The sequence below is a fragment of the Barbus barbus genome (genome assembly GCF_936440315.1).
Source record: "Barbus barbus genome assembly, chromosome: 8".
NCBI classification, from domain to species: domain Eukaryota; kingdom Metazoa; phylum Chordata; class Actinopteri; order Cypriniformes; family Cyprinidae; genus Barbus; species Barbus barbus.
Genome location: NC_136736.1, coordinates 6,636,138 through 6,662,564, shown reverse-complemented (window position 1 = coordinate 6,662,564; position 26,427 = coordinate 6,636,138). Strand labels below are relative to the sequence as shown.

Here is a 26,427-nt window from a genome sequence, read left to right as displayed (position 1 = left end):
GGCAGGGATTGTAGGTGGGGGGAGTAAATGTCCAGCACTCTCTCCACCCTCAATACCACGACTGAGGTGCCCTTGAGCAAGGCACCAAACCCCCAATTGCTCCCCGGGCGCCGCAGCATGGCTGCCCACTGCTCCGTGTGTGTGTGTGTGCGCGTGTGTGTGTGTGTGCATTTGTTCACTACTCACTGCTGTGTGTGTGCACTTGGATGGGTTAAACGCAGAGCACCAATTTCGAGTATGGGTCACCATACTTGACAATACGTCACGACTTTACTTTACTTTTTACTTTAATGAATCTGTGGGGTTTTAGCAGCGGCAGGGGGCGCTAGGGGTACATTTGGATTTCAATGGAATATTATTTGGCATCAGCGCCTTTTTTTTTATAAATTGAGATGCATTGCTCGCTCTTATAACAAAGTGTAGCCTTTCATGGATGCGTGTAGTCTGTAGATCATGCAAGTTGACTTTTGCTCAAGATTTTACTCAAATAATTTGTGCACGTGATGTTAAATATATTAGATTCACTAATAACATACGACCTAATATTGTCTTTCATATCCACTCCAGTGCTGCTAAATGCCTAATATGTCAATGCATTTGTTCTGTCATGTGGCGGAAAACAATTGCAGGCTGTTGATTTTGGTTTAACACTAGCTGACATCCTGCCAGATGAAACCGGACCTGCCAGATAACCCTAAACAAATCGTCATCCCTAACATCCAGGGAAAAGGAGGGATCAGAGCCCTCGCTCCAAACATCCTGCTGTGGACTACACATGATATCTGTCGCTTCACAAAGCCTTGCATATTCGTTTGCTTATGGATTATTGAGCTTTAGACGCATCTGAGGACATGAATTCGGCTGAACAGACCATCACATGGTTAATAACGCTGGGTGTCCTGGAATCACCCAAAAAGACGCTATCGGACCCTGAAGGCTTTTTACAGGCATCTCTCAGAGATGGAGTGGTTTTGTGTAAATTGCTGGAGCGGCTGCGACCCGGTTCGGTTCACCAGGTAAGCTGTTGGTCAATAAGCTCATGCAGTTATATAATGGAGTATATAAATGACACAAAAGCACTGGTGTTTTTGTGAATCGGACACACGGACCTTTGTGTTTGTCTCCGCGCGCGCTACGATTAACCAGAGCAAATGTGTTTTTCTTTAACCCGTTTAATTTCATTTAACTGTGAATGAAAGGAAATTAAGTAGAAACATTTAGAGGAAATCTCGTATAATCTGTGGTGATGGGGTAGGAGTGGTATTTTAATAATAATCGTAATGGATCAGAATGAGGGACAATAAATAAATATATGAACGGAAATTAACTGTGGAAACCGCCATTGACTGGAGAGAGAGAGAGGAAACGACGATGTCCGGTTTGTGAACGAATCGTTTTTGAGTTGGATCTTTTTGGTGAATCAGTTGAGCACCTGTCTGAATGATTCATTTGCGAATCGGACTCTTTGAACCGAAACGTGTCGTTCGGACGTGTCCGATTTAATGAGCCAAAAACTGGTGAATGAACAAATACTACAAATTCTTAAATGAGCCGAATCGTGGCTGCACTGATTGAATTGGGACACTTTAAATGACAGTGAATAATCAAGCTAAATATTCCTCATCATGGGACGTTATGGTCCGTTGTCTTTTTTGAACCGGTTCATTGGAACGAACTGTTCGAAATAACCGATTCGCGGAAACGAATCTCATCACTAGATTCATTAGAATATTTCTACTAAGTGTTACTCGTGCCGCATCTTTTTATAATTAAAAAGTACTATTTTATAATTATAATTAAAAAGTAGCATTTCAATTATAAATAGAAATTTGCTAATAGAGCAGAGCAATTGAGTTTGAGCACATTTCAACACAACATTGATTTATTTATTTATTTAGTCTGCAGGTAGGGTGTTTATTTGTAACTGTATAGAGTTTAGTATTATTTTTGTCCAATTTATTATACCCACATACGCTTTGATATAAACGATAATGTGGGGATTTAATTAATAATTCATAAACATTTTATCAACCACAGTCTCGACAGCGTACTAGAATGTATTCTAATATATATATATCAGTGATTCTAATTTATAAGCAATACAATATAGTCTGAAATCATCGATGCTGATTTGATCGCAGTAATCGTTTGGTTTAATAATATGTCTGGTGCTAAACAGACTGTGATCCAGTGGACGGTTTCATCGACAGGTTCTACTGTATAAACAGCATTTCGCGAAGATGTTAGACTTTGCTCTGAAAGGTCAGGTAGCGTTTGTTTGCCTGTGCCAGCATGCCCCTCTCTCTGAACACAACCGCAGGCTATTAGATCACGTCATTTCCGCTATTCCTCAGCCAACTTCCCTATGAAGAATAAGTGGCTTTTTGCAGGAAGTGACATAAACATAAGTTTTTGTTTATTATTTGACCAACCTGCTCAAAAGGACGGCTCGGAATAGGATTGATCTGTTCGCTTTATTTTCAGATCCACCAGGACCCGAGGAAAGACGAGTGTCTGAGTAATATCAGAGAGTTTGTGAAAGGCTGTGCATTATATCACATAGAGGTGAGTGCTGCATGATCTTTTAGTCGTTCATTATGCTCGTTCATATTTCTGATCACTGATTCAGTGGCTTGTTTGTGTGGTTTGAAGGCAAACCAGGTCTCAGCTGGAGTTGGGAACAGACTAATCCTGTGTGTTTTGGTTTTGGAGTTGTTATTATATTGGTAACGATGGCATTTAGTGTTATTGCGGCATTTTGACTTGTTTTACCATTACAATTTCTTAAATGATTCATTCAACATTGCTTTAATGTTCTTTCTGCAGTGTCTCATTTATAGATGTCCAGGTAGCTTGCTGTATTTTTTGTTTACAGAGTTAAAAGTCAAGCTGTGGAAGACAGATTTGATTATAAAAACATTTAAAGGCGATATCACCATCAGTAATCAATTTATAAGAGTCATGTGGACTGTATTTTGCAAGTAATCACCAAGGATGAGAATGAGAATTAAAGGGTTACTCCACCCCAAAATGAAACTTTTGTCATGAATCACTTAAGTTACCCCCCATGTCGTTCCAAACCCGTAAAAGCTTTGTTCGTCTTCGGAACACAATTTAGGATATTTTGGATGAAAACCGGGAAGCTTGTGACTGTCCCATTGACTGCCAAGTAAATAATACTGTCGAGATCCAGAAAAGTATGAAAGACATTGTCAGAATAGTCCATCTGCCATCATTGGCTCAACCGTAGCGTTATGAAGCAACGAGAATACTTTTTGTACACAAAGAAAATAAAAATAATGACTTTATTCAACAATTCATCTCATCAGTGTCACCGTAGCGCCATTTTGGAGAATATCCACTGGACGCAAACTGCGTACGCTGTTCTGTGTCAGCTGCACCGTACTATAAGTGTGTTTACACTTTGATTTGAACGAAAACCGCGTATCCGTGTGGCGCGGCTGACACACGAGAGTGTATGCAGTTTGAGTCCAGTGGATTGTAACAGTTTTTTTACACTGTTGATATGCTATTAACAGTTCATATGTTTGTAAATATGGTGTTCTGGCAGCTCCGTCTCCACTCAAGTCTAATAGGTGTTGGTGTGAGATTGAATCAGATCCCTCACCCACACAGTGTTTTTATTGGCGTTAGAGCCAGTGCTATTGTTAAACCTACTTTTATGGCTAGATTTTGTGTTCAGATCCAGCTCTGCCCATTTTTCCTGCAGATATCTACGATATGTCTGTACAGGCAATTGCATGTTGTTTCTTGGAAAAAGCATGCAATAGACAGCACAGTATGCGGCCATAAATTATTCACATTGTAGTAATGAATTGTCACATGACCTTTGATTTCCTGCAATCTCTAAAGTCTAGTGCTGGCTACATTTACATTACATTTATTCATTTAGCTGACGCTTTTATCCAAAGCGACTTACAATTGCTATATATGTCAGAGGTCGCACGCCTCTGGAGCAACTAGGGGTTAAGTGTCTTGCTCAGGGACACATTGGTGTCTCACAGTGGATTCGAACCCGGGTCTCTCACACCAAAGGCATGTGTCTTATCCACTGCGCCATCACCACCACCAGCTGTGTAATGAACTGTATTCAGATCCAATGTGATGCCAGCATGTTATTTTGAAAGTGACACTTTTCTCAACACCTGCTGTTTTGTCAGTAAAAGCTGTTTTACATTTTTGAATGTCACCTTTTTTGTCACTTTTGACTGTTTTGGGGAAATCTGAGTGATTTTTCTTCACAAACACTTCTGTGCTTGTTAACGTTTGGCAGCGTGATGGTGTAACTGAGATATTTCTGCCCACAGGAGTGCTGTGTGCGTGCGTATGTTGCTCTGTGAGGCATTTGTTGCTCTATATGAGTTCTGTTGTGTAGGACTGTTACGGTTCTGTGTGTGTGTGATTTTTCTGGACTGCCAGTGTCTTCGGTTCTTCTGGCCAGCTGTGAGAGGTTCAGACAAGCCCTCTATTGTGGTGAATGGAGTTGTGTGTTTGAATGGGCAGAGCTGCCAGCTCATTAATGGTGCTCTGGGGTTTGGCACAGGCCAGAATGAAGAGAGACACTCCACACTAAAATTGCTGTCTTAAATGGCATGTTTGGATGACTGGTTTAAAGAGAGAGAGCAGGAGGGAAATGAATTCCACTACAGTGATGTCAGATGATGTAATGTAGACTTAGATGTGTGTAATGATGTTGATGGTGCTTGAGTGTTGGGGACTGGACTTTAGGCCTGTATCAAGTACTGAATATTAATGAAATGGCTTTGTGTCTCGTTTTTGAGAGGTACAAATAAACAGTTCTTTTAATTCGCTGATAGGAGAAAGTTGCTTTCATCAGTTCCTGATCAATGCAAAATCATTGACTTTTTGTTTAGATCGCTACGATGCCATGGGGCAAAAATGTCAAATTCTATTCTTCAAGGGCACATGATTGATTCTAATTCTAAATCATTCTAACATGCTGATTTGGTGCTCAAGAAGCTTTCCTTATGATTATAATGTAAAAAAACAGTTGTGCTTTGTCATATTATTTATTTAGGTGAATAGAACGTTCAAGAAGAACAGCATTTATCTGAAATGGAAATCTTTTATAAATGCCTTTACTCTCACTTTAATCCTTGCTAAATAAAAGCATTTATTTTTAAAATGAAATATCTTACCAACCTTAAACTTTTGAACAGTATGTAAGTGTATTTATTTGTAAAATTAAACAATTTCTCTATAATGTATGTATGCACGAGAAATAATAGTTGTGTTCAAAGTTACAGGTTACTTTTAAAACATAACGTTCAAAGTTTACTTCCCGAATACATGATAAAATCAAGTGTTTCACTTGAAAATACTTAATGCTTCGGCAGTAAAATGGGAAATGGCAAACACCATTCCAAAGATGACACATTTTTGAAATGTTAAAGTAGCCTTCTTCCTAACTGTGCAGAGAAAACAAGTAAACCATTTATATGTTGATTTCCCAAAAAGATATGGTTTCCTAAATTATAATCATCATGAATGCAAATGAGCTGATCCACCAGGAGACATTTGACCACTTTACTTCTCCATCTCATTGCCTGTATCGTTTAAAGAGTTCAAATCAAGCTGGTCTCAGATCAGGCCAGTTTGGGTTTACTTGGGATGAGCTTATGTGTCCAGATGGGCCAGAGAGCAGCAGGTAGTCTGAGAGCCAGAAACCCACACACACAAACATAATATTGCCCAAGGTTAGCAAAACTACTTTCTTATATTCCCTCTGTGAAGCACACTCATTTTATAGAGAATCTATGAGCATCATAAATTTCTGTAGTTTTCTGTGACTAGAAATTTGGTCTGTCACATTCACCCTATACAAGAGTTTCTCTAATTTTACTTTATTCTGCTGAATATGTCCATATTTTTTATGAACAATTGTTACTGTTCTGCTGTTTTGCACATGGCCTCTTGATTTGCATATTTAGCATTACATGACTTGAGTTACAATCCATCCTCTGCTAAAACTGTCCATCCAGGTTTAATATATAGACCTGAAGCTTTCACCATGTTTAATGTCAGCATCCCTCATGTTTTGATCCCTTGATGAATTTCATTTCAGTGCATAAATTTAAATATGCTGATTTGAAACATTTCTTATTATTATTAATGTTGAAAACAGTTGTGTTGCTTAATATTTTTGTGGAAATCATGATACATTTTTTAATTTCTTTGAATATAAAGTTTAAAAGAACAGCAGTTGTTTGAAATACTAAGTGAAATCTTTTGTAACATTTTTAAGGGCCAGATTTACTAACAGCTTGCGCCAGCGCAAACCATCTTTTGCTGTTAAAATAGTACTGTCAGGATTTACTAAAGACGCGCCTGACCTTATTGAATATGCATTTGTAGGAGCTTCCCTTTCTGATGCAAAATTTATGGGAGGAGGAGAGTATTAAAACGAATCACTCAACGTGATTTAGTAACGCTTGTGCTCGTCAAATTACTGGTATTTGCGCCATTATTTAACGCCCAAAAAAAGCATATCTTAAACTATTTTGCACCTGTGTCGTAAATGGATCACCCGAACTTGATTAGCATGGGCTCTGCTTATTTGCGACTACGCTAATTTGCCTTGCGCTTGGTACATTGCGTTGGTCGATATTTAATTTGCGCGATGTCAGTAAATAACCCGCAGAAATTTCCACGCCCATTGGCCCTGTTTTGGAATTTTATCTTATGCCAATTTGCCCTGTTTAGTCAATCTGGCCCTAAAAGTCTTTACTGTCACACTTAATCAGTCTCATATGTAATTAAAAAACCCTTTTTGACCCTAAACATTTGAATGGTATGTTATGAATCAAGTCCATCTTGTATTGCAGATTGAAAAACAGTATTTATTCTTTTGGGACTTGTGAACCCACTCCACTTAAGGCATCAGGGTTTATGATTTATGATCTTGTGCATCAAACCAAAACTAAATCTAATGTAAAATGTAATTTCTTTTTGTATAGGATTATCTCAGAATCAGAATTAGCTTTATTGCCAGGCATGTTTGCACATACGAGGAATTTGTTTTAGTGACAGTAGCTCCACAGTGCAACAGAATGACAGCGACAGGACAGGACACAGATTTATAAAAAAAAAAAAAATGTACGAATATACAAAATGGACAATATGCAAAATAGCACAAACAATGTAAAAAATAGACAATTCAGTATGTACAGGTATGTTAGGTGCAAATTTGAAATGTAATTAAGTATGTGTGTTAAATAAAAAAAATAAAAAGTATGATAGTGTTGTGTGTTTCATGTTTATTTTTAAGAGTTCAAATATTCATGAGATGGATTGCCTGAGGGAAGAAACTGTTCCTGTGTCTGGTCGTTCTGGTGCTCAGAGCTCTGTAGCGTCGACCAGATGGTAACAGTTCAAAGAGGGAGTGTGCTGGATGTGAGGGGGGTCCAGAGTGATTTTACCAGCCCTTTTGCTCACTCTGGATGAGTACAGTTTTTGGATACTGGGGAGGGTTGTACCAATGATTCGTTCAGCAGTCCGGACTGTCTTCTGAGGTCAGATTTGGTAGCTGAGCTGAACCAGACAGTTATTGAAGTGCAGAATGATGGCAGAGTAGAATTGTTTCATCAGCTCCTGTGGCAGGTTGAACTTTCTCAGCTGGCAAAGGAAGTACAACTTCTGCTAGGCCTTTTTGACAATAGAGTCAATGTGAATGTCCCACTTCAGATCCTGGGAGATGGTGCTGCCCAGGAATCTGAATGACTCCACTGCAGTCACAGTGCTGTTCATGATGGTGAGTGGAGGGAGTGCAGGGGGGTTTCCTCCTGAAGTCCACAATCATCTCCACAGTTTTGAGCGTGTTAAGCTCCAGGTTGTTAATACTGCACCAGACAGCCAGCTCCTTAATCTCCTGTCTGTAAGCAGACTCGTCACCGTCCTGGATGAAGCCGATCAGTGTGGTGTCTGCAGTGCAGGTGTGGGGGAGAGGGGGGTTGCAGGAGGTGTGAAGTGTTTTTTCAAACCTGCAGTAGAACTCATTCAGATCATCTGCCAGTTGTTGATTCTCCACAGTGCGGGGGGATAGTGTCTCGTAATTGGTGATGTCTTTCAGACCTTTCCACACTGAAGCAGAATCACTGGAATTTGAGCTCATGTATGTCTGTTTTCGTCCCTCTGTAGGTATTTGAGGCCAATGACTTGCTTCAGGGCCAGAACTTCTCCAAGGTCTTGAATTGTTTGGTTGCACTCAACAAAGCAACTTCAGGTGAGATACATCAGAAACCCCTGTATTATCAGTGCTGTCTGACAGGATGTTTATAAAATCATAAAGAGGCATTTAGTTTATTACCAGCATAGCCTAGCTGTATTTGTCTGAGTACAGTGTTTCCTGACATAATTGACCCTTCGTAAAACCCCACCCTCCTTAGTTACTGTTGCTATGTCCGACAAGCCATGCTGCTTTCACACTACACATCATGTTCTCACGCAGTAAAAAATACATTGCAGAGTAAAGAGGAAACTGACAACATGCCGACAGACAAGACGGAACAGATTACTTTTGGTATGAAACATACCTATCAAATTTTGTAATTTTTAAAGAAATTCAAACAGTAAATACCGCTTTGTGGCTCTTTAATGTGTCGTGACAGATCACTTTAGCGCCTCATTTCAAGTGGCACACGTGAACTGAAACTCCTGAAGTGTTTCCAGATAAGTGTGCCATATGCATCAGACGTTTAGCCAGCGTTCTGTGGGCGTGACGTCTGAGGCTGAGACTATATATTAGGGCTCCTCGATTATGACACAAATCATAATCCCGATTATTTTGGTCAATATTGTAATCACGATTATTTAACTCTATTATTTAACACGATTATTAGTGGGCCATATAACCCAAAAAAATTTAATGCAAGTTTAAAGTATTCAGTTAACAGCCTACTATAGAAATTGAATAATCAAATGTAAAATAGAACAGCATAGTCTTCACTGTAAGAATTAAACTTCCTTTGTTTCTCATTAAAGCTACAAAAGATCTTCTGTGAATGTGATTTTTGTCTTTGTCTTTAGCTGTTTGATTAATAGGTGCTGTATTTAGGATTGACTAGGTATTGCAGTCCAAATTCAAAATATGGAGAAGGTTTTTCTCACCAGCCCAGGTTGCCAGATTAACGACACCAACAGGAACGAGCACAAATGACGATTAATTAAATTAAATGCGCTGTGTTTTCCGCCAACTGGCAACCCGGCGTGCTGAAATACCATTGGGTAAACTGGCAGTGGGCAGGTTTCACAAACCATAACAAACACAGACATTCCGGGCCGGAACCCACATTTTCAAAGGAGAATAACTGACTGTAGCATTGTTTTTCAGATAAACAAGTATGTTAACTTAGCATGTTTCTTAAATATGAAACATAAGTTATATAAATATAAATTATGCTTTTAAAAACATTAATAAATCTAATCAACTTTAATAATTCAAGCACGTTCCATTTTTCAAAAGTCACGTTACGTGATTTTACTGATTTACATGTGAAAATGGGCTTTTATGGAGGAGTGAAAGCGCACGACTGGAAAGGGGGCAGAATGGGGCGCAATAATAGTTTTTTCTCGATTATTGTATATTCATAATTGAATTTCGATTAATTGCACAGCCCTACTATATATTATATAGCAAAAATGTTTTAAAATATAAAATGTATGTTAATTTGCAACAGCTATGCTAACAACACTAAAAAGACAAGTGCCATATGCGAGGGGGAAAAAACAAGCTCCGAATCGCTAAAGAGAGAATCGCAATGCATCGGAGAATCGATTTATTTTTTTTCTCCCACCCCCACTCCAAGGGGATAGGGATGATCACTTCCATTTGGAATTTGCCCCGTGAACTGTTTCGGTTCAGTACGCGCACCGTTACATCCCTAGTAAATACAGCATTGATATATAAAATAAATGCATTTTTTGTAAATATTTTTAAAAATGCAGAAAGTGATAGTTCACCCAAAACTGAAAATCTTGTCATCATTTACTCACCCTCCACTTGTTTCAAACCTGTATGACTTTCTTTATTCTGTTGACCACAAAAGAATGTTGGTAACTGAACAGTTTTCCTCAATTGTAAGTCGCTTTGGATAAAAGCGTCTGCCAAATGAATAAATGTAAATTTTGCTGGTAGCCATTGATTTCCAATGATTTTTATACTGTGTAAGTCAATGGCTATCGGCAACTGTTTGTTTCCCAACATTCTTCAAAATATCTTCTTTTGTGTTCATCAAGTTTTTCATTTTTGGGTGACTTACCCATTTAAGATTAGGGTTAGGTTATAGTATCTATGTCTAGCTGTATATGAAGGCAATAGAATGGAATGTGCCAATTTGGATAGCTAAGTAAACGTGTGTACTTGGAGTGAATGTCTGTTTTGATGATGTGTGTTTTCTGGTTGTAGAGTCCGGTGGTGAGAGTAATTCTGTGTGTTCTCGTCACTCGTCTTCTCTGCGGATCAAGTCCTTTGACTCGATCAACTGTTCGTCCACTCACAGGAGATCATCCAGACTCAAGTACAACCAGTACCGCAGTCTGGTGAGCATCACAATCACTCCACACCCTGATGTAGAATAAAATGGCTTCTTTTAAACCACTGGAAATCAGACTGAAGTGATTTTAAGAATAATTGTCAAAGGTACTATTCAGTTCTTTGTGTGTAAAACCTTTTTGAGTTCAAAAACTACTTGGCACACCTGTAATTTGAGTCCTCAGACAAATATGAAAGAGAAGCTGGAACTAATTGTCTCTGTATTTTTTCTGTCTGTCTCTTTAGGACATGTCTGAAAACAGTGCCCTTCAGGTGCTGGTGAAAGCGCGGTTTAACTTCCAGCAGACCAATGAGGATGAGCTGTCCTTCAATAAGGGAGACATCATCCAGGTGATACGGCAGGAAGATGGCGGCTGGTGGGAGGGGTCTCTCAATGGCAAAACCGGCTGGTTTCCTAGCAACTATGTCAAAGAGATCAAAGGCTCTGGTTAGTATTTGCCGCTTTAAACCTTGAAAAATGTAGCTGCATTAGTTAAACCCTGACAGACTCTTGTAGGAAGAGAACTGATCTAAAATCCTGCAAGACCAGACAAGCAAAGTGAACTAGAGGGTTTGGTCTTACTCATGCTCTTCTCATAGACTGCCAAGAAAAGCAGAAGAGATTAAGTTTTGTAGGTCCCGTTTACCTGCTGACTTTCTTCTGTACCCTAGTGTTACAATAATATTTTCATAAACGACCTGTTGAGTATGTGTATAGATCAGAAAATCGTTGCGGGCAGCTGCATGTTAGGCTGTCAACACTTTAGACAGCTTAAAATTATTTTTTTTTTAAAAGCCTATTTGTACTTTTATCTACGAGGCACTATGAGAATGTAAAATCTGCCCGCGTCCATTAAAAAGGCGATTAAAAGAGGACTTACAGGCTTAATGAAAATGTGCCAAAAGAGAACTGAATGGCAGCTCTCTGGACCATTACAGGCTTACAGTGGAAAAATGTGCACTCATTCAACCCAGCTTGAGTACAGGACCAGGTGCTGCATACAAGGTAGCAAACTAAGAATTAAAAGAGTAAATAGTAGGACACTTCATCCGAAGACACTATTTGCAATGACAAAACCTTGTGTTTGTTTAGTTCTTTAATAAAATCTGCTGATCTAGTACTTAATTTTAACTTTCCCTTTAAACAGTTTCATCCCACCAAAAAAAAAAAGGCTTTAAGAATGTTTTTGAAAGAAGTCTCTTATGCTCACCAAGACATTCATTTGACCCAAAATACAGTAAAAACAGTAATATTGACAGTATTATAAAAATGGAAAATGAGTTGTACTGTATTCTATTTGAATAAATTGAGGTATAATTTATTCCTGTGATGCAAAACTGAATTTTCAGCATCATTACTCCAGTTTTCAGTGTCACGTGATCCTAATATGCTGATTTGGTGCTCAAGAAACATTTCTTCTTATTATCAATGTTGAAAACAGTTGTGATGCTAAATATTTTTGTGTAAACCAATAAATTTTTAATACATTTTTTAGGATTCTTTGATAAATGGAAAGCATGAAGAACAGCATTTATTTGAAATTGAAATCTTTTTGTAATATTCTGCCTGTCAGTTTTGACCAATTTAATGCGCCCTTACTGAATAAAAGTATTTTTTTTCTTACTGAACCTAAACTTTTAAAGGGTAGTGTATATTTTAAATAACCAGCTTTTCGTAGCCTTATCTCACTGTATGCACGTTGTAGTATAAACACAACCCCTGACCCTTGTTCTGCAGTCCGAACATAAGTAGCATGTATACCCCATGATGCCAAACAGATGCTTCCCTCTCGTGTATGGGGAAACGACCCTAATGTGTATTCAACCCAGCTTTGAATGGAAATCATTTAGGATGACATCAGAGTTTGAACATCCCGGGCTTAACAGGAAGGAAACATCATCCAACAACAAAGACAGGAAGTGCAGCAGCCAGAAGACAGCACTTCCCCTTTCCTCTGAATGAGGCTCCACACTCAAGTTCATTCCACTCTCTGAGCACTTACCGATCCAGACTCTTTTATAGGATTTACTTGTGTTAAATGCATGCCCAGCATTACTTGTAGTAGACATTAATAGTATATTGATTTCATACGTCATCTCAAAAATGGCTGCAGTTAGGAAGCTGGGAAGAGTGTAGGGTTTATGATGCATTGTTTTCTTTGAGCTCAGATTACATGATTAAAGGGATAGTTATGGAAGCCCGTTTCTGCCACTGAATAAAACATACAAAAAAGGTTATTGTGACTTTTTATCTCATAATTCTGGCTTTTTTTAACAGAATTGGGAGATATAAACTCGCAATTGTGAGATATAAAGTCAGAATTACGATTTATAGTCACAATTGCGAGTTTATATCTCACAAAAGTCAGAATTGCGAGATATAAACTCGTAATTCTGAGAAATCAAGTCAGAATTGTAAGTTTATATCTTGCAGTTTTGACTTTATTTCTCAGAATTGCGACTTTGTCTCGCAATTGTGAGTATATCATGCAATTATGAGGAAAAAAAGTCAGAATTGTGAGATAAAAAGTTGCAATAACCTTTTTTTTTCTTCTTTTTTTTTTATTCAGTGGTGGAAACGGGCTTCCATAGTTTATTTAAAATTGAAAATTCTGTCATTTACTTCAAAAGGAGAGGAAGAAAGAAAGTGATACACTTTTGGATTAACATGAGTGAATATGATGACACAACTGTCATTTTTGGGTGAATTATTCCTTTTAAATCTAGATTTTTTTCTAATCTCTAATCCCAAGTATGAGCAATAGTAAATATGATTCTTAGCAATTCTAATCAATGGTTTGGTTTGCGGAGTTGTTGAACTTTGACAGAACTTAAGGAAGGGAAGGAAAACTAAAAAATCCATTTGCCAAGTGGAAAATAATGGTTTTAATCAATGAACTGAATGTTTTCTTGTGGAAAAGCATGATGAGAAATGTTCCATTTTGATGATTCCAGGATGTTCACACATTACGCTGCTGATATTAGTGTATATAAATCATAATGGATTGAACTAAGTGAAATGTTCAAACCGTCTTCTTGCTGAAGAAGTAGTATAATGTTTTCCTGTAAACTCAGATCTCCCCCTCTAGGTATCTAAATCTAATATTGCTGTCCTGACTGCTCACTGCAGGAGAGATGTACTTCAGTATTCAATAACAGAAACGGAATGTTTCCAGATGTTGGTCTAAGGTGACCTCCTTACCTTTTTGTTCTGTTTTTGCTCTCTCCTGCAGACAAACCTATGTCACCTAAGTCTGGAATGCTTAAGAGTCCAGCCAAAGGATTTGAGACCACTAACTACTGCAAGACGTACTATAATGTGGTAAGAGAGATGTGCTGGAGTGTCGCTTTAGTGGCATGTAACACCTCCCACGTGGAGCACGTTGATTATGATGTGCGTGGGGTGGAAGTGGTGCCTCTGGGGAGTTTGTATTGCACAGATATTTCCCTAACCAAATAAGCAAGCACACACCACCAACCCTGCCTATACTTGACAGATAAGACTAAGGTTTAAGATATTAGGAGTGATTGTGATAGCAGTATTAAGAATAATTTTAGAGGGTTATGAAACACTGCAACAGATTTTTATGATTTTTAAAATTTTTAGGATGCACTAATTTAATCAAAAGTGACAGTAAACATTTGCCGTATTATAAAATATTATTTTGAATTTTATATTCATCAAAGAATCATGACAAAATGTATCATGGTTTCCACAAAAATATTAAAAAGCAAAACTGTTTTAAACATTATTACAGATTTTTTTTTCCTGTATTTTTGATCAATTAACTGCAATTAACTTTCAAATGCATAAAAAAAAATCTTACAAATTCTAAACTTTTGAACGGTAGTGTATGTGGACCAGACGCATCCATGAACCAGTTCACACAGCTAAAGATAATGCAATGCCACTCTTTTTTTTTTTTTTTTGAGTAACATCGAGGTTAAAACTGTGCATTGCAAGAACATTCGATTTGTGTAAGGATTTATATGACGCAGCGCTGTGTCCAGTTTCCTCAGACTTAGCCTTGGACTAATCCTTGAATTTACAGTCATAAGGCCTTAATCTGGGTTTAAAAGCCTTGCCAAACTAGACTTACTTAAGAGTTAATAATCCAAGTTTAAACACCCACCAGCAGATGCTGCTCCGGGTATGGGTTTGATTTAATGTCAGTAATTAAGAGACGCACATGTTCAACATCCTGACAATAACCGTTTTGTTAAAAAAAGTCATTTCCAGATTTGTATATCTGTGTGTAGGGGTGTGCGATATGACGATTTTTGATCGTGGACGATAAAAATGTCTCCACGATCTGCTTTTGAAGAAATATCGTAGTATCGCGCTACAGCACACATTGTCAAATACAGTTCTGGCGCCTCCGTCTCTATATACTGTACAACACGACATACAGCAGTAGAGTTACTCAGACAGGACACTGCACTTATTCGCGATCGCAAAAGTACATTATTTGCATACAAGCCTTGCTGGTTAAATGTTTAATTCGCGCGCTGGTCTGACGTGCGCTTGTTCTGAGCGGATACACCTGAAGCACGCGCACTAAAACGCCTGTCTAACAGCGCCTGATTACTCAACTAAGTTATATTTTGCGCTAATACTGTCAAAACACACAAGGTTTACATACAGACTGAGTTGGTTATCTCTAAAATGAAAGTAAATAGTTAAGAAAGAAACGGATGCGTGCCTGTATATTAGATGCGTGCAGCTCTTAAAGGGACAGGACACTAAACGTGCTGTCGACTGTCATTAAAGGGATAGTTCACCCTAAAATTTAATTTCTGTCATTATTTACTCAGTGGAAAACCAAACAGTTGCTGGTCTACATTGACTTTGATAGTAGGAAAGAAAAATCCTATGGAAGTCACTGAGGACCAGCAACTGTTTGGTTTTCCACCTTCAAAATAGCATTTATAAATGTTCAGCACAAGAAAGAAACTCATTCCGGTTTAAAACAACTTTTGAATAAATGATGATATAAAAATACAACATTATGACAGAATTGACAGACAGATGACAGAATATTAATTTGTGGGGGAACTATTCATTTAACGTTAACAAAACAACAAAACGCAAAAGAGAAAAATCACTCACTATTCTTGACTGAAAAACTTTAATACAGTTGCTTTAGGAATCAGTCTATGAAGTGTTTTATTTTTATATTTGTTCATTCAATTTCATTGAATGCTCTGCTAAATACACCTATTGTACCTGGAAATAAAGCACTGTTTGTTTTATTTGTATATTATGTGTATCTTTGTTCTTATTTTTTAATAAGAAAAATAAAATAATGACAAAGATTTTTTATCTTCGCCCACTTTGGCCTAAATATCTGCCGTGCATCTTTGTCTTTCTGGTTTGGCTGTAATGCTCAGACAACTTGTAAAACCAAAATAGTAAAACTAACAAAGAATCGTGATAAAAATCGTGAATCGTGATATTTCTATAAAAAATCGTGATATGATATTTTTCCCATATCGCCCACCCCTATCTGTGTGTTCGAATTTCCTTTATTGTGCTTCATTTCCTCATGCGACGTGTCCCAGAAGCCTCCCTCTGAGCCTCTGCAAACCCAATGAGCTATTAATGTGTATGCGTAGGTCAGGTTTTGCCTACATTGTGTGGATCAAATGTCCCCATAAGGATATTAATATTGAAGTCACCTACATTGTGCACATTTTCCTTGTGTGCAATGTAGCACGTTGTGCATGTTTGTATGTGTGAATATGTTTCTATGTGTATTTTTAGAGTTGTTGACAGAGAATGTGTGTGTCCGGGCCTGTATTTGCATATTTTTATGTAAATGTGTTATGTTGTATTTGGTTATCAGTTCTCACTGGTGTGCGTGTGTTTGTCTCTCAGTCGTGCCATAATATAGGTCATCTTTTCCATCTCATTGACTCGGGGGACAGCTGTGCCTGGGGCCCTGCGGTGTCTGTGCGTCTGTGTTGGTTATGTGTCATGTTTGATGAGACTGTGCAGTAACTGACCCTATACTCCCCTGAAGACCAGCTGAAGATGAAGAGTGTGTGTGTGTTTTTTAGGGAGGACGCTAGTTTGAGGTCAGGCAGGGTTCAGTCTTTTATAGCAGCTTTAGGGGAGGAGACCCATTCAAGTTAAGGACACTGTCTGAAATTGCTTTAACTGTCAGGCTGTCCAGACGTCCAGGGTTATTGTTCATGTCAGGGGTGCTTGCATGGCTAATTCTGGAGGGATTAGTATAGACTGTTAAAATGTGACCTATCCTGTTTCCAAAAAAAAAATATTTCTTGTATTTTTAGTTATTGATCTGTCTTCAAACCCACATTAAATATGTGGAAGCAGATCTCTTCAGAAAGCTCTGCAGAATTTTATAATTGCTTTATAATTCTGTAAATTGATGGGGGAATATTAGTATTGATTTGTTTTCTAAAATTAATATTTTACGTAAAAAATATTTCTATAAATAAAATTTAAAATTAATTGTATTTATTTAACTGACCAGAAAAGCAGGGTTAAGAAATACTTATTTTGAGCTCTGTAAATAATTTTTCCAGAGGCCGCTCAATTCCATATTTGTGTTTGTATAAAAGATAAATATAAAAATAAATAAATACATTTCAACAATTAAAAATTTAAATATTTTATTTATTTAATGCACTTGGCCAGCAGAAAAAAAAACCTTAGTTTTGAGCGTTAGGCCTATATTTCTAAACTTCCAGCAGCACAACCCCCCCCCCCCCCCCCCCCCCCCCCCCCACTCCGTTTTAATAAATAAATAAAAAATTCCAGAGATTAACCACCTGACATTTGGGTATAAATTTAAAAGAAAGAAAAAAAAGTCATTGGTGCTGTTATGCTTTTCCAGGTAATGGCTGCATATCAAGGTTGATCTGCGGTCTGATTGAGGACAGATTGAAGATTTATTGTTGCATTTTGAGGTTTTAGCTGCTAAGATGTATTCAGAGAGGTCAGCTGGCCTTGTTCAAACAGGGATGTCTTTAAATCTTAAGTTAGACTGAAATAAGAGTTTACCTGGACATGCAAGGACTGGCCCAGTTCTGTCATCTTTCGCACTTTCTCTGTATGCCTGCAGGATAATGAACATATTAAAATGGACACTATGTTCTAGTCTCTTTGCACTTGGAAAACGAACCGTTCAAAAGCAATGTGCTTCTCCTATTTGCATCATATTCTGTATTCTCCCACCTTTAACTGTCTGGTTGTTAAATGTTGAGTATGTGTGATAAGTAAGAGACCAATCATGAGTACTTGCCCCTTTTTTCCTTGCTGATGATTTTAACTTTCGGACTGTGTTCTATGCCATTTATGCTAACTATGGTTCAGTATAGATGCATGACATTTAAACAACACTGAGTCTGGTGTGTTCAGTTATATCATTACACTGTTGCAAACTAATACTAATAAAACTAATAATAATGTTTCAAATGTAAAATTGTTCCTTTAAGTTCTCATACATGCATAACTGTTGTTTATTTTTGTCAAATGCACAGGTGGTTCAGAATATTGTACAAACAGAGACAGAGTACTGTAAAGAGCTGCAGACTCTCCTCTCAACGTATCTGAGAGCGTTACAGCCCACTGACAGGTAAGAACACAAGCCCAGAGTCCAACAGAACATAGAGATAATAGTACTTCAGTACCCATCTCTCTGTCTTTCTAGACTCAGCGTGTCAGATATCAGTCACATCATGGGAAATCTGGAGGAGATCAGCTCATTTCAGCAGACACTGGTGCATTCACTGGAGGAAAGCGTCAAGTAAGAGTCCCCATCCTGTTCTTTCATTCATTCACTCACTCACTCACAGTTTGACATCTAGTGGCAGCTACCAGTAATGCACTGTAGTTCTTATCTGGATTTTAGATGTGTGCTATTTGTTTTAGCTCTGTTTAACTTTAACATTTATTTAGTTGTTTATTTTTAGTAAACATTTATTATTTCTAAATGAATTGGTGTGTGTTGTGCGCAGAGTTCCAGAGAGTCAGCAGAGAATAGGAGGCTTCTTCCTGTCCCTCGTTCCTCAGATGAGGAGTCTGTATGTGACCTACTGCTCCAACCATCCATCTGCGGTTAACGTTCTCACACAACACAGGTGCGTAACAACTCAATAAAAACAGTGCATAGACGGATGATATTGGGCAGATGCTTTTTCATTCATTCTTAACCATTAAGTTTCAGAAACACCGTCTATCAGCGTCTGTTTGTTTGTGTGTATGTTTCAGTGAGGAATTAGGAGAGTTTATGGAAAGTAAAGGTGCAAACAGCCCAGGGATCCTCACACTCACCACGGGCCTGAGCAAACCCTTCCTGAGACTGGAGAAGTACCCCACACTACTGAAAGAGATGGAGCGTCACATGGAGGTACTCAACCGCTCTCTTTGTCAAAAGATACATTACCATTCAAAAGCTTGGGGTTGGTTTTTAAATTTTTTTTTAATGATTTTGAAAGAAGTCTCTAATGCTCACCAAGGCTATTCTATTTTAATACATTTTAAAATCATTCATGTTGATGACAACATGCTCCAGTTTTCAGTGTCACATGATCTTTCAGAAATCATTCTAATATGGTGATTTGGTTTTCAAGAAACACTTATTATTATTATTATTATTATTATCAATGTTCAAAATTGTGCTGCTAATAGTTTTGTTGAAACCATGATAATTTCAGGATTCTTTGTTTGTATAGAAAGTTCAAAAGAACAGTAGAAATAGAAATGTCTTTACTGTCACTTTTAAGCAATTTAATGCCTCCTTTATGAATTAAATTAATTTCCTTAAATCTTATTGGCATCAAATTTTTAATGGTAGAGTAAGTATTCTGGTTATGAAATGAAACAAAATCTCTCTCTATATCTGTGTGTTTATATAGTATACCAGTTTAACTCACTCAAATTCTTCCTTTTGTTCTGCTCAGGCGCTTCATCCAGATTATCCAGACATTCAGAAGAGCATGACAGTATTTAAAAATCTCTCAGTGAGTATTTTTAGATTAACATCATTGATTTTCTTTGTTTTCACGTGACGGGCATATAAGGATGAACGATGTGTGAAATGACGATGAGCTGTTTGTTTGAGTTATGTTATGTTTCAGAATGGGATGCTGGGATTATTTGAGTGTGTGTTTGTTGTTGTGTCTTCAGGCCCAGTGTCAGGAAGTGAGGAAGAGGAAGGAACTTGAGCTGCAGATTCTGATGGAGTCTATTCGGGGCTGGGAAGGGGAGGGCATTAAGACCCTGGGCTCTGTCCTCTACATGTCTCAAGTCCTCATCCAGAACCACGGCGCTGAGGTGAATGTTACCAAATAGTCTAGTGGTTTTCAGCACTTAACCAACCATCAGGGACTTCCAGTATCTAAATTTCTGTTAATATATAGTTAGAAATGTAAGATTTCAAGAATCAAACTGTTTTGTATGTTCTCCTTGTACCCCTGGTTAAAAAACCTTTTGTTATTTTTATTATACATGTTGTTTCTTATATTTTAATTTACTGGTTTTAAATTCAGTGTACTTAAAATGATACATTTAAAATAAAATCTTCATTGTAATATTCTGCTTCATCAGGAGAAGAACGAGCGATACCTTTTGCTGTTTCCTCATGTACTTCTCATGTTGTCTGCTAGTCCTCGAATGAGTGGTTTCATCTACCAGGTAAATCTTCACTGTTGTATAAATACATTCTCCAGTCCCATCAGTGTTTCACTGCACTGTTTTCCCCAGTATTGTAGTAATATATTTGGTTATATTTGTGTGTTGCAGTGAAAACCCACCAACGATCATTATGTATATATGTAACTAGTATGTAGGTATTAAGCGTACGATTACCTTCAGTTTGTAGTTTTTTTGTATAATTACTGAAATCTGTTCACCTCCACCCTCATGCACAAAGCAAAGGGTGACAATATAAATATTACTGAAAATGCACAATTGTGTTAAACGTAGATGCTGCTTGCACAACGTTACTGATTACATACTGCACATTTGACATGTTTTCTATTATTAATTCATGTTTTGAAAATTGAGCAGTAAAATCCTTAAAGGGGCTGAATTTCATACTCCATATTATTCTATTATTACTTCATATTACTCTATAATTACACTACTCTGCTAGAATGACATCAGAATGGATCTCAGCTGTTTCTTTGGTTGTTCATGTATTAATAACACCCTAAAATGCTGACAGCTGATTGGTTGATTGTCTTACATAGGGGAAGCTGCCTCTGACTGGAATGACTGTAAATAAAATAGAGGACAGTGACACCACAAAAAATGCTTTGGAAATATCTGGTGAGTTTCCCACCCATTTGCCTTCATGTCAAATGTTATTACTGCTAGTTATTGAGAATACATATGCTTGAGCAATAATGATGTGTGTGTGTGCAGGAAATATGATCGAGCGGATACAGGTGATCTGTAATAACCAGCAAGATCTTCAGGACTGGGTGGATCATCTACACCGGCAAACCAAACGCACTTCAACCAGCAACTTGAAACCACAGAATATTCCCTGCCATACGGTGAGAAACACATACACTACCATTCAAGAGTTTGCGGTCAGTACAATTTGAAAGAAAATCATTGTGCTCAACAAGGCTGCAATTATTTGATTAAACAAATTCAGTAAAAACAGTAATATTTTGAAATAAAAATAACTGTTTTGTGTTTGGATATTTTAAAAATGTGATATTCTGTAATGCAAAACTGAAGACTGGAGTAATGATGCTGGAAATTCAGTGTCACATGATCCTTCAGAAATCATTCTAATATGCTGATTTGGTGATTTGAGAAACATTTCTTATCAATTTTGAAAACAGTTGTGCTGTGGAAACCATGATAAATGCATTTATTTGAAATCAAAATCTTTTGTAATATGATCAATATCTTTACTGTCACTTCTGATCAATTTAATATGTCCTTGCAGAATAAAAGTATTAACATCTTTCGACTCTGTGACATATCTATATTAAAAATGATATTCAGCGATATTCAGTGTCACTCACCGGCTCGTCTCCTTCCCGTTCAGCTGCCGTCTCACCCTCTCACCCCGTCCAGACATTCAGAGAGTCGAGGTGTGAGCGGATCTCCGGTCTACCACACTCTTCCTCACCTCTCTTCACTTGGAATCCCTCACAGCGGTATGATGTGGGGGCCCCTTGAACCCCCCAAAACCCAGAAGCCCTGGAGTCTCAGCTGTCTCCGACCTGCACCACCCCTAAAGCCCTCAGCTGCCTTGTGTTACAAAGAGGTATCATGTTACACTTTAGCTGTATGTTGACCCATTAATAGCATCTCTAGAAGAAGAATCACGGTAAACCAGTGGTGAAAACTTATTATTTATTAAATAAACTTATCTATGAGACTCAATTTGGTTATTTGTGTCTAATTTTCTTATGTCCTTCAGGATCTCAGTAAAAGTCCCAAAAGTATGAAGAAGCTTCTGCCCAAACGAAAACCTGAGAGGAAGCCATCTGATGAGGAATTTGCTGTGAGAAAAAGTATGACACTAATAATTTATTGACGTTTATTAAAGTTCTGTTACTTTCTACATATTTATGTGATGTGTTTAAGAGCTCATCACATGTATTGTTTCTGTGTTTACTGTTTGTAATAAAACATACTGACTTTATGATATACTTATAATGTTTCCTTACCCCTGGTATCTTATGTGCTCTTCTTGTGTTCCATCAGGTACTGTAGCTCTGGAGGAGGATGCTCAGATCCTGAAAGTGATTGAAGCATACTGCACAAGTGCTAAAACACGGCAAACACTAAACTCAAGTATGTACACTCTACACCTTTATGTATTTTCTTGTGATTTTCATTTGCTTTGCTATTTTCATATCCCGTTTCAGTCCCAGACTCTGTGATAGGATTTGTCCATGTAAATGAGTGAGGTCAATATAACTGGATCCCACACAATACTGGCAGTTTTGACACATTTTAAATGTTTTTATTTTTTTTAAGTACTTTCTAAAATGCACTGCATCGTTTGAAAGCTTCGGGTCAGTATGATTTCTTTGAAAGAAAATGCAAAGGGTTTTACATTGTCACAAATATTTTTTTTTTTTTCTTTTCTATTAATCAATGAATCCTGAAAAATCCTATCACTGTTTCCAGGAAACTATTAAGCAGCATAACTGTTTTCAACATTGATAATAAGCAATGTTTAATGAGCAGCAAATATGCTTTTTAGAATGATTTCTGAAGCATCATGTGACACTGAAGACTGGAGTACAAATAAAAAATTCTATATGCTAAAAATTCAGCTTTGCATCACAGGAATAAATGACATTTTAAAATATATTCAAATAGAAGAGTTATTTTAAATTGTAATATTTTACAATGTTACTATTTTTACTGTCTTTGATCAAATAAATGTAGCCTTGGCGAACGAAAGAGACTTCTTTCAAAAACATAAAAAATCTTACTGACCCTAAACTTTAAAAGAGTAGTGTTTGGAATATGAGGCCCATATGAGGCGCCTTCATCAGTCCTGAAGTCTCTGTCAAACATTTTTTCATATGTCTGTGAAGTACTGCAACATCTTTACTGCATTTTATTGGCATTAGCTATATAAATTTACGTTGACTAAACTCTTTACCACTGCGTTGATCACCTCTTTTAATATTTTCTACTCTTTTTAACATGAATATTTGTCTCTTTTCCTCTTCCTTCCTTCCTTCCTTCCATTTATTGCTTTTTCACCATTTGTCTCTTATGTTTTCCCACTATTGTTATATTTTTATTTCATTCTGTCCTTTTTATATAATTTTTTTTTTTTTCGGGCATCTTGGGCTCTCCCTCACTTTACTCCTCTTGGTTTGGTCCATCCTCTTAACCCACCTGTCCTCTCCAATATGATTGGTTTGATCCCCATCCCTAATTAGCATGGCAGGGCACTGATTTGATGCATAATCATGTGCTGGCTGATGTTGACCAATCGTGTGTGGATGCTGTGGGTTGCCGTAGCAGCGGATTTCCCTCCTCTGATCAATCAGAAGACTCGGACTATGACAGTATATGGATAACTCGCACTAACAGAATGGGTTCTATGTCCCGTAAAAGCTGCTACTCGTATATACATTTTGTTTGCATTGAAAGTGGCAAGCATATCATTTTTGAAGTTAACGTATGGTTGTGAACATATTGAAGACATGGATGGACTTGAACGAGCAAGAAAGATGTTTTCAGGGCTTTCATAGGACAGAAACACTTGTATTTAATAGTACACCATCCTAAAATTTTGTTTCTGTACAATTCAGGATTATTATAGTTAACTAAAACTGAAATAAAAATGCATTGACAAAACATACAAAAAAAAAAATCCAAAATACACAACAACATTTTAAGCAAAGTTAACATGAAAATGTAAAAAAAAATTAATTAAAAATATTCATAAAAACTATAATAGTATCTCAGTTATATACTGTATACAAATAATACTGGTATGAATTATATAACCTGTCAGTGAGTTGTTCAACATGTTATTGTTCCATTTTTAATCCATTAACATTGTTACTTTTTTTCAGGATCAAGGAAGGAGTCAGGGCCACACATGCTTTTTCCTGAAGAGGAGAAAATCATTGTGGAAGAGATGAAGAGCAATGGCCAAACTGTAATCGAAGAAAGGTTAGATCTCCGATTTCTGCATCTGATTGACCTATTTATTTACTTTTTTTTAATTAGGCTGTCAGTTTATGCATTTATTATCATGATTAATCTTATAATGATATTGTGGGGAAAAAAATGTTTAAAGAGATAGTTCACCTTCAGTTGCTGGTCCCCATTGACTTCCATAGTATGGAGAAAAAAAAAAACACTATGCAAGTCAACTCCGACCAACTGAAGGCGAACTATCCCTTTAACATCTCAGTAGTTGTTCATGATGATTTCATCTGGATGTCCTTTACAGGAGTCTGGTGGATACAGTTTGTGCCTTAAGGGATGAGGTTCAAGAACTTAAGCAGGTTAGTCCACATGCCACATGAAAATGTTTGTTTATACTTTAAGTGTTGCCATGTTGTTTAAATTAAAAATTTGGTGCCGTGACCCGGATTCTCTGATTTTGCATCACCAGGACACCAAGAGAATGAAGCGCACTCTTGAGGAAGAACAAAAGGCACGGAAAGAGCTGGAGAAGATCGTCAGGAAAGTGTTAAAGAGTATGAACGACCCATCCTGGGATGAGACGAATTTGTGAGCCCATCTGTACATTTATGAAAACTGCATCTGATAATTGTGTGTTGAGTGTAATATCAGTCTTAACTCCTGACCAAAAATACTTGTAAATATTGTGACAAAACTGGACTTGATCCCCGCAGTCACAGTATTACGCCTTTTAAACCTGATCCTTTTTAAGCCTTTTTTGTTTGCCAGTGCCAAGTATCTAGTTAATTTTCAGATATGATTAAGATAAAGAAATGTATCGAACCTGGACATCATCTATCAGAAACGTCTCTACAGGATCAGGTGTGGTCTGGCAAAGCTGCCAAAATGACTTGCAGTTGGATCATTTAGCTTACAGTCACAGATGTCATTGGTTCCTAGTCTAAAACTGGGAGTCTCAGGGATGATAGACACTGTACCTGCAAATGTTGCCAGGCCTGCATCACTGCCGGCGTCCTTTGACATTTCCAATCATTAGCCAATATGTGCTATGACATTCAACGGGATTTTTCCAATGGAAAACCTTGCAATACAATACTAGAGACATTTCTGAGGGAACTAGTCATTTTTTTTTTTTTTTTGGGGTGTCATTTCAAAGTTGTTTTTACAATAACCTCAGTTTTAATTTTGTCCGGTTGCTCTTTTGCACCTTGCAGCTTGTATCTTTATTTTTTTTTTACTTTTATTATGATCCTCTACACTAATTGTGCATTCACAGACCTTTTTTGTTATGTACAGAAATAATCTTCTATTGTATTTAATGCTCGGAAATGTGCCTTTTTGGAAAAAAAGAGATTTCCAGAATTTTATCAGCATTTCTAGCTCTGTCAGCATTTCAAAGAACCTTTGTAAGAAAAATGTATGCAAGAGTGATTTTAAACTGAATCTGTGGTTAGAAACTGACAGATTAAGAGTCTATGTTGTCTGTCTAATTTATGTATTTAAATGAAATATTGTTTATTGCTAAATGACTGTGTATTGTGAAATTTCCAGATAACCTCATCTACTTTCTCTTCCCAAAGCACTCTCCATCTTATGCTCTCTTTCTTGCTGATTGAATAGAATAAATACAAATTCTTACTGTGAGTCTTTGAATGGGATTTGTGTTCGTCTCATTCCTCTCTTGCATCATTAAATTCATTCTTCTGTTACCAGATCTGTCCTTGTATGATGCCAATATCAACAATATGTAATGTATTACCAGCTACTCAAACAGTCAAAAAATATAAAATAATTAAGCAGTATCATTTTAAATATTTTATTTATATAATTAAAAGATATTTCATGTAATTTATTGCATTGCATAATAGCGTTCTGGAAACTGATACTTTTCAAGATTCTTTGATGAATAGAAAAAGGAGCATTTATTTAAAATAGAAATCATAAATGTCTTTACTGTCACCTTTGATCAAATGAATGCAACATTGCTAAATAAAATTGTCAATTTCTTAACTTTTTAACAGTAAATCAAATGATATAATTTACACAAAGAGGGTGTAAATTGGGTTGAGCATGTTAATTTACAATAACCTTAAAGTCTTTTAAAGTCTTATTCACTGATGTAATACAACAGTTGCTATTACACACTCTCAATAAGTCCATGAATTGTTAATTTAATACAACATAATATCAGCGTGACACATTTCTGTCTTGTAGCTTGTACTTGGCCTTTGCTGTC

General features: G+C 37.1%; 1 protein-coding gene across 2 annotated transcripts; it reads left to right on the top strand.

The window, feature by feature from the left end:
* The first annotated feature begins 717 nt into the window (after positions 1-717).
* On the top strand, positions 718-25,904 carry LOC306874152 (rho guanine nucleotide exchange factor 7-like). Of its 2 annotated transcripts, XM_079423969.1 has the most exons (22): positions 718-1,016; positions 2,485-2,565; positions 8,179-8,263; positions 10,445-10,578; positions 10,817-11,018; positions 13,804-13,892; positions 18,080-18,174; positions 18,250-18,345; positions 18,557-18,679; positions 18,810-18,948; positions 19,502-19,561; positions 19,728-19,874; positions 20,148-20,234; positions 20,792-20,870; positions 20,967-21,100; positions 21,607-21,828; positions 21,985-22,078; positions 22,272-22,361; positions 23,471-23,641; positions 24,113-24,212; positions 24,496-24,550; positions 24,661-25,898. In XM_079423969.1, the coding sequence occupies exons 1-22, from the start codon at positions 852-854 to the stop codon at positions 24,781-24,783; spliced, it is 2,571 nt and encodes an 856-aa protein (XP_079280095.1). In that variant the 5' UTR covers positions 718-851; the 3' UTR covers positions 24,784-25,898. The 2 variants fall into 2 exon arrangements, with proteins under 2 accessions (XP_079280095.1, XP_079280094.1); XM_079423968.1 differs by lacking the exon at positions 23,471-23,641 and having other exon boundaries at positions 24,661-25,904.
* The last annotated feature ends 523 nt before the right edge of the window (positions 25,905-26,427 follow it).